General features: G+C 41.9%; 1 protein-coding gene across 4 annotated transcripts in view; it reads left to right on the top strand.

Annotated features, from left to right (window-relative positions):
- sh2d3a (SH2 domain containing 3A) overlaps positions 1–11,447 on the top strand; it is a 41,589-nt gene extending 30,142 nt beyond the window's left edge. For 3 of the 4 annotated variants that reach the window (XM_047366867.1, XM_047366869.1, XM_047366870.1), the window contains 6 exons: positions 7,498–7,659; positions 8,179–8,294; positions 8,642–8,813; positions 8,912–9,023; positions 10,024–10,209; positions 10,870–11,447. In XM_047366867.1, the coding sequence (XP_047222823.1) occupies positions 7,498–7,659; positions 8,179–8,294; positions 8,642–8,813; positions 8,912–9,023; positions 10,024–10,209; positions 10,870–11,063 (942 nt within the window). In that variant the 3' untranslated portion in view covers positions 11,064–11,447. The remainder of the gene's footprint in view (positions 1–7,497; positions 7,660–8,178; positions 8,295–8,641; positions 8,814–8,911; positions 9,024–10,023; positions 10,210–10,869) is intronic. The other variant, XM_047366868.1, reaches the window with a different exon arrangement.
- The last annotated feature ends 1,208 nt before the right edge of the window (positions 11,448–12,655 follow it).

Here is a 12,655-nt window from a genome sequence, read left to right as displayed (position 1 = left end):
AGTTACACTGACACTCTTTGCTGATTGGCTGATTCCTTCCTCACTGTTCTATTTATAGCTCTGTGTATCTCCTACTGTATATGTCTGGATGTGATTCTGTCTTTCTTTCTGCCTCTCTGTGTCTCACACTGGGACACACACCCACACACACACACACACCCACACACACACACCCACACCCACACACAGACACACATCCATGTATAACTATCTTTTTGAGGACTTTGCATTGACTTCCATTCATTTTCATTCATTTCTATGGCATAAACCTGATCCGACCCCCTAACCCTTTGACCATCTTCATAGGAGGCAACTACATGGCGGCCATTTTGTGTCGAGTACTTAAACAGCATGTACTGCTGTTTCAACACCTAGACAACAGGGATTAAATTTAAAAGGCAATTTCATAGACTTTTGCATATAGGCTGTTAGCACATCAGAACCTGGAACAAATCTCTATCAGAACCAGACCCAAACTCCATCAGAACCAAGAGTAAAACTCCATCAGAACCAGTTAGGAACCTTCCACCAGAACCAGGTCCAAATCGCCTTCAAAACCAGGAAAACCCTTCTATCAGAACCGGGTCCATACTCCATCAGAGCCAGGAACAACCCTCCATCAGAACCAGGTCCAAACTTAATCAGAACATGGAACAAATCTCTTTCAGAACCAGACCCAAACTTCATCAGAACCAGGAAGAACTCTCTATCAGAACTTGGTACAAATCTCCATCAGAACCAGTTATAACCCTCCATCAGAACCAAGTCCAAAATCCATCAGTACCTGGAACAAATCTCCATTAAAATCAGACCCAAACTCCATCAGAACCAGAAACAAATCTCCATCTGAATCTGGTTACAATCAGAACCATGTACAAACCTCGACCTGAACCAGGTCCAAAGTCTATCAGAACTACGTGAAAACTATCAGAACCAGGAAGAAAGCTCTACCAGAACCAGGTCCAAATCTCCTTCAGAACCAGGAGAAATCTTCTATCAGAACCAAGTCCAAACTGCATCAGTACCAAGAGGAAATCCCCATCAGAACCTGGTAGAAATATCCATTAGAACCAGTTAGGAACACTCCATCAGAACCAGGTCCAAATTGATCAGAACCAGTAAGAAAGCACTACTCTGTGACTTACGATGATCCAAGATGGCGCCGCAGATGGTCGCCTCGGCGTGTTGGTGCGCATTGTTTTGTTTTGTTTTTTGCTTTAAAACGGTCTTCTGTGATGGTACCCGGAGCTCTCTCACCAGAGAAGAACTCATGAACATCAGGGCTACTACACCAGAGGAGTTATTTCCCACTTTTCTGCCTACTGCTCTGGAATTTCTGGACATTCTGGTCAAAGGTGCGCTCACCTTTGTTCACGCGGTGAAACGCCGGAAGAGAGGGAAACGGGCTGGGGTGCTGGTACGACTTCGCCAGCGTGGACTACGAACACCGTTACCTGGAATATTTCTCTCTAACGTGCGCTCACTTCCCAACAAAATTGAGGAACTACAACTGCTGTTGGGGAAAAACAGGGACTTTTATTCATCGGCAGTTTTGTGCTTCACGGAGACGTGGATGTGTGGATTAATACCAGACTCTGCGCTGCAGCTGGCAGGATTCCAGCTCTACTGAGCGGACAGAGACACGGAACTCTCCGGCAAAGCGAAAGGTGGAGGAATCTGTTTTTACCTCAACAGTGGTTGGTGCAACGACGTGACAGTGATTCAGCAGCACTGTTCTCCAGACCTGGAATCCTTCATCATAAACTGTAAGCCTTTCTATTCCCCCCGTGAATTCGCTTCGTTCATCCTGGTCGGTGTTTACATCCCGCCGCAAGCTAACGTGCAGGTCGCACAGCGCATGCTCGCCGACCAGATACTGAGTGTGGAGCGGACCAACCCGGACTCCTTAGTAATCGTCGCTGGTGACTTTAACAAAGGTAATCTCACCCACGAACTCCCCAAATATAGACAGTTTATTAAATGTCCGACCAGAGAGGACAACATTCTGGATCACTGTTACACCACCATCAGAGACGCTTATCACGCCGTCCCACGTGCTGCACTGGGCCAATCCGACCACATCATGGTCATGGTAAGACTGGATAAGGAAGAGGCCTTCAGGAGTGGGAACAAAGACATATACAGAGAGGCAAAGTACAAGTTTGGCAAGGCAGTGAAAGAGGCCAAACGACTGTACTCTGAGAAGCTCCAAAACCAGTTCTCAGCCAACAACTCTGCGTCTGTCTGGAAAGGGCTCAAGCAAATCACCAACTACAAGCCGAAAGCCCCCCACTCCATCAACGACCGACGCCTCGACAACAACCTGAACGAGTTCTACTGCCGCTTTGAAAGACAAAGGGACAGTCCTGCAACCATCCCCCACGACGCCCCCCAACAGCTGCAGCCACAATCCACCACCCCCATCTCTCCAACCTCAAGAGGGGCCTTGGCACCTCCAACCCCCACCCTGAAGTTCCCCCCCACCAGCCCCCTACCCACGCCGAGGATGGCTCTTTCCATCCAGGAGAGGGACGTCAACAAACTCTTCAGGAGACAGAACCCCCGGAAAGCTGCTGGTCCGGATTCTGTCTCACCAGCCAGCCTGAAGCACTGCGCTGATCAGCTTTCTCCAGTCTTCACAGACATTTTTAACACCTCACTGGAGACATGTCATGTGCCAGCCTGCTTCAAGTCCTCCACCATCGTCCCTGTTCCCAAGAAGCCAAGGACCACAGGGCTTAATGGCTTCAGACCCGTCGCCCTGACCTCTGTGGTGATGAAGTCCTTTGAGCGCCTTGTGCTCTCACACCTAAAAGACATCACCGACCCCCTCCTGGACCCCCTGCAGTTTGCCTACAGAGCCAACAGGTCTGTAGATGATGCAGTCAACCTAGCCCTTCACTTCATCCTCCGGCACCTGGACTCCACAGGAACCTATGCCAGGATCCTGTTTGTGGATTTCAGCTCTGCCTTCAACACCATCGTCCCAGTTCTGCTACAGGAGAAGCTCTCCCAGCTGAGTGTGCCCGACTCCACCTGTAGGTGGATAACTGACTTCCTGTCTGACAGGAAGCAGCGCGTGAGGCTGGGGAAGCACGTCTCTGACTCCCTGACCATCAGCACCGGTTCCCCCCAAGGCTGTGTTCTCTCTCCTCTGCTCTTCTCCCTGTACACCAACAGCTGCACCTCCAGTCACCAGTCTGTCAAGCTTCTGAAGTTTGCGGACGACACCACCCTGATCGGACTCATCTCTGATGGTGACGAGTCCGCGTACAGATGGGAGGTGGAGCATCTGTTGGACTGGTGCAGCCAGAACAACCTTGAGCTCAACGCTCTAAAGAGAGTGGAGATGGTTGTGGACTTCAAGCAGAACCCAGCCCCACCTGCCCCCATCACCCTCTATGACTCCACAATTGACACTGTGGAATCTTTCCGCTTCCTGGGAACCATCATCTCCCAGGATCTCAAGTTCTCAAGCTCCCTCATCAAGAAAGCCCAGCAGAGGATGTTCTTCCTGCGGCAGCTGAAGAAATTCAACCTGCCAAAGACTATGATGGTGCACGTCTACACAGCCATCATTGAGTCCATCCTCACCTCCTCCATCACCATCTGGTACGCCGCTGCTACAGCCAAGGATAAGGGCAGGCTGCAGCGTGTCATTCGGTCTGCTGAGAAGGTGATTGGCTGCAGTCTACTGTCGCTCCAGGAACTGTACACCTCCAGGACCCTGAAGCGGGCAGGGAAGATTCTGGCTGATCCCTCCCACCCCGGTCACAGACTCTTTGAGACTCTCCCCTCTGGCAGGAGGCTGCGGTCCATCCGGACCAAAACCTCACGCCACAAGAACAGTTTTTTCCCATCTGCCACCAGCCTGGTTAACAAAGCCCGGAAACCACCCTGACATCCCCCCCCCCCTTTTTTTTTTGCTGACAGGACACCTGTAACCTGCAACTCTATGCGTTACATTAACGTTCAGCTTGGACTCCTGCTTTACTTGCACTGCCATACTTGCACAATGATCATCTGCACTGTTGTATTGCTCTTGCATCTTATACTGCTCTATACTTACTCTCACTCACTTAAAACTGTGCACATATATTTATATTATATTGTAGATATGTTTATACTGTTTAATTTATATTGTATTGCACTGACTACGCCAAAACAAATTCCTTGTATGTCCAAAAACGTACTTGGCAATAAAGCTTTTCTGATTCTGATTCTGATTCTGAAACCATCTTCATAGGTTCCAGGGGAGCAACAAAACACCACTTGATGTCAGGTGTTTAAACAGCTTCTCCTGCTGTTCAAATACCTGAACAAGGATGAATCATTTTCAAGGGCAATTTCAAAGACTTTTGCATATCGGCTGTACTAAGCATTATAGATGGACTGAGTTAATATTAGCCAACATGATAGTCTTACTACATTGACATTTAGGTAGCCTTAGCATTTTAGCTAATTTCAGCTCTTACACCGCTTTTTGCATACTAGAAGGGGTAAACGAATGTCAGCCTTCATTGTAGTGATAGCCGATATGTCAATGTTAGCATTTTAGCCTCTCTCTTTCTATCCCTCTGCTTTTGTCCCTCCTTTTTCTTGTCTCTCTTTTTCTCCTTTCTGCCTCTTTCTATTCTTTTTGCTTCTTTCCCCCCTTTTTTGTTTTTCTCTTTCTATCCTTTCTGTTTCTTTCTCTTCTCTCTCTTTTCTGCTTTTCTCTTTCTGGCTTGTTCTCTTTCTTGTGTTCTTTAACGGAGTGTTGATCATTTTTACCATGTCATATTTTTTCAGCATCTTCTGCTTCATTCATTCAGCATTTATATTTCCTGCTTCTTTTTCACCTTTCTACCTCTTTCTGTTTCATGTGTTCTTCAGCGAATTGTATTTTATTTTTGCAAATTATTACTTTTTCAAATTTCTTTGGCATGTTCTGCTTCCTTCATTCAGCATTCACATTTTCTGGTTCTTTTTAATTATCTTTCTCTTCTTTCTGCCTCTTTCTATTTCATGTGTTCTTCAGCTAATTATCGCTTATTACTTTTTCAAATTTTGTTTTAGCATCTTCTGCTTCGTTCATTCTGCAGAATGCATTCTCACGTGCTGTTTCACTGAAACAGCAATTTTTCTAGTTTTTTTTAAGTTTTGACTTCAGATTTTCAATTCTATTTTAGTTTTTAATTAGCTTTAGCATTTGTTTGCTAGTTTAGTTAGGTTTTCTTTTTTTTTTAAATGCTTACTTTCAGTTTAGTTTATATTAGTTTCAGTTATAGTTTGTCTTTTTTGTAACAAGAGTTACATGCCATATTCTGCAGATGAGGGTTGCGCATGCTTAAGCTAAGTTAACGGTCTTGTGCGAACTTTTCAAGTGAACGTTATGGTTCGTGGGATTTTTCCTCTTTAATAATTCCCCACAGATTTTATCTCATTCCACTAGAAGACACTTACTTTTATCTAAAACAATCATATTCAAAGTACTCCCAAATTGGACTCTGGCGCTTTCTCCTGAGTTTTGCTGACATGACGCTAGGTGTGGACAGACCGCGGCAACACAGATGACTTGACTGGTGTACCTGCCATCTGCTGGCGTAATGTGGCACAGTAAGACAAACAAAAACGGCAATTGGAAACTAGACTTCCTACTAATGCATGAGACAGACAAACAAAAACTTAGCACATTATCTATATAAATTAATTTTAGTTCTTCACTCAGTTGCAGCATCCACACTCAAGTGTTGTTTTTAGCACAACTTGGTAGAGCTTAGGTCGATGCGTACACTTATCAGAAAATGGTCATTTATTTTAGTTTATGACCAGCATGTTACTGGTCAGGAAAATCAAGTTGAAAACTAGTTGATTCCAGTTATGAGGTGTAACTTACAGGGGTTGGACAATGAAACTGAAACACCTGGTTTTAGACCACAATAATTTATTAGTATGGTGTAGGGCCTCCTTTTGCGGCCAATACAGCGTCAATTCGTCTTGGGAATGACATATACAAGTCATGCACAGTGGTCAGAGGGATTTTAAGCCATTCTTCTTGCAGGATAGTGGCCAGGTCACTACGTGATACTGGTGGATGAAAACGTTTCCTGACTCGTTCCTCCAAAACACCCCAAAGTGGCTCAATAATATTTAGATCTGGTGACTGTGCAGGCCATGGGAGATGTTCAACTTCACTTTCATGTTCATCAAACCAATCTTTCACCAGTCTTGCTGTGTGTATTGGTGCATTGTCATCCTGATACACGGCACCGCCTTCAGGATACAATGTTTGAACCATTGGATGCACATGGTCATCAAGAATGGTTCGGTAGTCCTTGGCAGTGACGAGCCCATCTAGCACAAGTATTGAGCCAAGGGAATGCCATGATATGGCTGCCCAAACCATCACTGATCCACCCCCATGCTTCACTCTGGGCATGCAACAGTCTGGGTGGTACTCTTCTTTGGGGCTTCTCCACACCGTAACTCTCCCGGATGTGGGGAAAACAGTAAAGGTGGACTCATCAGAGAACAATACATGTTTCACATTGTCCACAGCCCAAGATTTGCGCTCCTTGCACCATTGAAACCGACATTTGGCATTGGCATGAGTGACCAAAGGTTTGGCTATAGCAGTCCGGCTGTGTATATTGACCCTGTGGAGCTCCCGACGGACAGTTCTGGTGGAAACAGGAGAGTTGAGGTGCACATTTAATTCTGCAGTGATTTGGGCAGCCGTGGTTTTATGTTTTTTGGATACAATCCGGGTTAGCACCTGAACATCCCTTTCAGAAAGCTTCCTCTTGCGTCCACAGTTAATCCTGTTGGATGTGGTGGTATGCTGACATTACCCTGGATACCGTGACTCTTGATACATCACAAAGACTTGCTGTCTTGGTCACAGATGCGCCAGCAAGACGTGCACCAACAATTCGTCCTCTTTTGAACTCTGGTATTTCACCCATAATGTTGTGTGCATTTCAATATTTTGAGCAAAAAAGTGCTCTTACCCTGCTAATTGAACCTTCACACTCTGTTCTTACTGGTGCAATCAATGAAGACTGGCTACCAGGCTGGTCCAATTTAGCCATGAAACCTCCCACACTAAAATGACAGGTGTTTCAGTTTCATTGTCCAACCCCTGTATTTCTACCATGTCCTTATTTTATCTAAGTTTTAAAATGGTGAACAGCAGTCCTCGTCATTTATTTTCTATTCACCAGCAATGTCATTTTAATGGCATGAATTTCCACAGTGGGATGGGTTTTTGGTTAAATAAATTTGGCTAAACGTTTAAACAGATGGTCTCTTACAGCTTTTAATGGACATACTTTACTTTTTTCAAATATTTCATTAGGTTTGAGAAAATCACAACAGCTCAAAATGAAAACAATATTTCTTATACAAAGAAACTTTAATTTTAGAATTTTTATCTGTTCAACGAATCAAATTTTAATGATTACCAGAATTCCATACAACAGCTGAGACCTTATACTTTTATTGACCCTGTTGCAGATAGAGACATCATCCTGTTTTCAGTTGGACCAGTTCAAGTCGCTGCTCTTGCCAGACCACAACAGGCCTCTGGAGTCTAATGTTCTGCTCACAATCAAAGAGCTCTTCAGCCGTTCAGATGCCAAAACTCTTGCTTTGCACATGCTCAGTGTTGACTGTCAGGTAGGAACTTGCATTATATCATGTCAACTGTAAACATTTTAAAACTCGTACTGTGTTGTTTTTTGATGTAACGATAAGGTGTTTGTACAAATTGAAGGTTATATTGAATTAAAAATTTGACAACTTGTGTTTATTTTGGCAGCATTTTTTTTTTTCATATGCAAATTAAAAGGAACCAAGAAACACAGTTAATACTCCTATCTGTCTTTCGGTACATATATCTTGTGAATATTCATAGTGTATTTAGTATTGAAGCAGTAGTTATGACACAAAAATGGACCTAGAACTCTGCTACTTTGGTTCTTAAAATGTTTGGAATTTGAACATGAAAACTCTTTCAAATCTCTAAAGGTTTATTTTCCAAGATTACTGCATAACCAGCTCCCCACATGGCAAACAGACACCTGTAAAATGTGTAAAACAATATGAAATAAATAATTTGAACAACATTATGAAAGCACAGCACGTGAAGTCAAGCTGTTTTGAATTCTAAATTAATGTGGAAATATGGTAATGCAGGTAGCACGCATCGTCGGTGTGACTGATGAGCAGAAGAGGATTATGGGAGTGAATTCAGGATTGGAGCTTGTTACTCTGCCACATGGACACCAGTTACGACAGGATTTGATGGAAAGGTAATTATTCATGATAAATGTTCCTTAAAACAGGACAGTTAAATAAATTAGCTCACTCAGACAACTTTTTGTTTAGCTCTCATTTCAAACTTTAATGTGGTTGTACTTTATTTTACGGTGCAATACAGTACAACACTGTATTGCACCGACTACGCCAAAACAAATTCCTTGTATGTCCAAAAACATACTTGGCAATAAAGCTTTTCTGATTCTGATTCTATATTCTTTACAATAGCTGTGAATTTAGCTACAAAAAAGGGTTATACTTACCTCTGTTTTAAAGGTTTGATGCATCAAGTTCCAGTTTTCTGTCAACCCGTGCACTTCATTTCTGTTATTTTCTGTAGGCATCATCTGATAACTCTGGGTGTGGCTGTAGACATACTGGGCTGCACGGGGACTGTGAACCAGAGAGCAACAGTTTTACACAAAGTAATCCTGTTGGCTGAGGCCCTGAAAGAAAACGTGCACAACCTTTTCTCCTTCTCAGCTGTTATGAAGGCTCTGGAAATGTCCCAGGTACTGCGATTGTGTGCCTGATTCACTCGGCAAGATGCCTAAAATGCCTAAAGATTTTCTTTCACTCACTTGGTGGTGTTGTGCCTGCATGTGTTTAGATAGTGCGGCTGGAGATGACATGGAGAGCGCTGAGGAGGAACCACACAGCAAGTGCAGTTTTGTATGAGAAGAAACTCAAACCCTTCATGAACTCGCTGATCGAAGGAGATGGTGAGTGTTACAATTCAAAAAGAAAGAGAATTTTATTGTTTATTTTGGCTGATGGTGAAATTGTCACGAAGAAATAATAAATGTTGATAAATTCCTATTTTAAATATGGATCCACTTGATTAAAAAATACTTTTGTCACTAACAGACCTTTTGGAAATTTCTTTTTTCTATCTTACTGGCATGACCCTCTTTTCCAATTGCTATAAATGTATTTGCTACAAAAGCTGAAAGACAAATATTACCCCCTGCTGGAAAGACTCTTGACTCAACCCTGTAAAATTCAGCAGACAAACATTTTTTAACTTTATTGGGAAAATGCACAACAGGAGCCAGTGTAGGTCATTGGGTAATTTTCATTTAGCCCTCAGTGTCTTTAAATACATTGATATATATTAATATTATTTTAATATATAACAATGTTTAAATAACAGCCAAACAACTTCAAATAAATTAGTGAATGTGTCTGAAGTTAACCATCTTGTTGTCTACAATGCCTCCAAGCCTTTCCCATTTTTTTTTCACTTTACTTTAGAATTTTGTGCTTTTGTTATTAGTGCACTAATAACAATTACTACCTTCCTTCTAAAATTATATGAATGATTAATCTATTTTTTCTTTAGTAGTATTAAAAAAACTAATTAAAGTAATGGTTATATTTGGCTCGATTCTTTCTAAAGGTACGTAACTTATAACCAAACTACATACTAGTTTCCTAGGAACAGTAAATGCAGCATAGTTAGCTGTTAAAGCAGGGATGCATAAAAGAAGCGGGACTTTCTTCTACTCTCTGTACTTCTTGGCCCACAGAATCAAATATTTTCAAACGTAGAGGGCCTCAATGTGTGAAAAGTGACTTCAGACACCAAAATATGTGCTATCAAGCTCAAAAAAGTAAAAACTTTAATATTTCCTCTGTCAAATAATTGCAGAGGAAATACAATTGTAACACTTTTTCTTTTGTTGTTTTTAAATGATTGATGGGGTTCATGTTCCTCTGCAGGTTCTGTAGTCCAGGGTCCCATTGCTGTGCCGCACCTGGTTCCTCTTGTTATGGTGATGGAGGGTGAGGACCCAGTGGAAAATGGTGAGCGGGGCTGTGAGGTGCTGTACAACGTCCTCCAGGCAGCTCGCAGTGCTGCCTTGCACTCTCAGGATCACCAGAAGCACGCAGAGTCTCTGCTCACAGGTATGCAAGATTTGTCCCTATGACATCAACGTGTTTGTCCCCTGGGCAAGGCACTTAACCTCAAGTTGAGCGGTCTGTATGACTGGAAAAGCGCTATATAAATTCAGTCCATTTACCATTTATTAAAATGGGCTGGTTTGAGGATTTCTTGAAGAAATGTATCAAGATAACTTAGTTGTGAGAACATCATGTAGCAAGTGATGCCACTGCTTTCACAAAAAATGCCTCTGCTTCCAAAAAGCAGATGCAGAATTTCCCTTTTAAACTAATTGAATCTTTTTTTAATAATTTAAATGAGCTTATTCAGTCTTTGTAAAGCTTTAGTCCTCAGGTTAAATTACACAAGAGCTTTCTGGCTTGTGAGACAATTGTTCATTGCAACTGATTGCTCCCAGATGCTGCATATGAATTTGTTCATACATGGGGCCCATGCAAGGTAGAATAAGCAATGGCAGCAGGTAGAAAAGTGTTAAATACTCCAAAACAAACAGTATGAAGCTTTATGCTGGTGTAGATTCTCAATCATCCAGGACAGGACAGCCATAGGTAGAAGGCAGCTGGACTTTATCAGGAGAGAAAGTCCAGTTGCCTTCTACTTAAGCACTTGTGAAGCTTTGGCTCGGTCAGTTCTGATCCCATGTCTGTTTACCTCTTCACCAGAAGGCTGGGAGCCGGTCCCTGAGCTGTTGGAGGCTTTGCGGACAGAGTTCGCCCTGCGGCTGTTCTGGGGTCAGCAAGGAGCGGTTGCTGACAAAAAGGAGCGATACGAGAAGTTTGACAAGATCCTTTGTGTTCTTTCCGATAAACTGGAACCTGTGGAGGTCACTCCACAACAGCCAGGGGCTTTAACCTAAACCAGTTTCTCCAGGAGGAAGCTGGCAGCCGGGCTTCTACATAAGTGGAAAAAGGGAATAACAATGTTCTAACTGAGCCTTGATTTGTTTAGAAATGGAGGATATCGCGGTTATGAGATCTTTACTTGGTGAGACGAGAGACTATTTGTAAAGTTTGTGAGATGACTACTTAATTTTAACTGGAGCATGTGAGCAAATGTTTGCTGTGAAAGCTTGGTTTATTAAAAGTATTTTATTACTTGAGATTTTAATGGAGTAACTTGAACATTTTCCAATTGAGCTTTTGATCCTGTTGCCACTGAGCTGCTTTTGTTTGGGATTTCATTGTAAATAATGTTTTTACATTTTGGGGTTTGCGTTGTAATAAAATTCTTTACTTTAAAACTATGTTTCTTATAACTACTTCTGCAAAGAGACACAAAAGATAGAAGGTGTCTCACTTTTCTTTAGGATACAAGAGGCACTTCTTTAAAGGGTCATATAGTAATACTTGTTAATTGTTATACTGGTAAATTTAGTTTTTATGTGTAAGTGTGAGGGAAACTGATGATTAAACTTATTGTGACTCCGTAAGAAGGAGAAGTTCCAGTCAGGAGATCAATCTTAAATCCCTAATTTCCTCTGTTTGGAATGTCTTGCATCCAGATGCAACTTATGCGTTACACATTGGGCAACACAGTCCATCTGGATATTCAGTTAGAATGTTTTCTGTTCCATTTTTATAAATTGAAATCTGTTTCAACAATTTTCATGTTATCAAAACATTTCGAATAAACTCCCACAGAACACCCACTTTTTTGCAAAGACTTCCAACTGCTTCCACCATCTAAAACCAAAAAACACGCCAACAGGTTATTTAGGAATCCACTTTTTCTTTTAGATCCCGATAAACAGTTTCACTCCAGTTGTCAGAAATAACCCTATTTAACATAAAGGTTAAATTATGAGGATAAATGTAAAATAAAAAAATCTTCTGGAGTTACTCTTGCACTTTATCAGTTTGTCAGGGCCTTGCAAAAATATTTATAAACCTTAAAGTTTTCCACAATGTGTTGCATTACAGCCACAAACCTCAACGCACTTTATAGGACTTAAGTGTGATAAACAAACACATAGTGGATAATTGTAAAGTGAGAGGTAAATTATAAATGGTTTTCCAAATTGTCCTACAAATTCAATTTATTTACACAGTGCCAGTTCCCAACACGTCATCTTAAGGCACTTACAAAGTCAATTCAATCAAATCATACAGATTTCAAGACAGGTACATACATTCCAATTGATCTCAATTATCAAACAGTGCAGTCGGATTCAGTTTATTATTGAAATTGGTTAGAAGGTTTTTCTATCTAAGGAGCCCGGCAGATTGCATCGAGTCAGTGAAAATGAAAACCTAAAAAGTGTACCATGCCATTTTGTTCAGTCGTCTTTACACTGATACCCTTAAGTCATATCCAGCATAGATAGTTGCCTTGGAAATCACCTGATAATATAGGTGAACTCATTTTTCAAGGTGCTGTTGAGTCTATTTCAGCCTCGAAAGAGCTGAATACAGAATTTAAAAACCTTGACAGAAGAGCGAGATGATCATT

Source organism: Girardinichthys multiradiatus, chromosome 5 (genome assembly GCF_021462225.1).
Source record: "Girardinichthys multiradiatus isolate DD_20200921_A chromosome 5, DD_fGirMul_XY1, whole genome shotgun sequence".
Classification (NCBI taxonomy): Eukaryota; Metazoa; Chordata; class Actinopteri; order Cyprinodontiformes; family Goodeidae; genus Girardinichthys; species Girardinichthys multiradiatus.
This window is presented reverse-complemented; position numbering and strand designations above follow the sequence as displayed.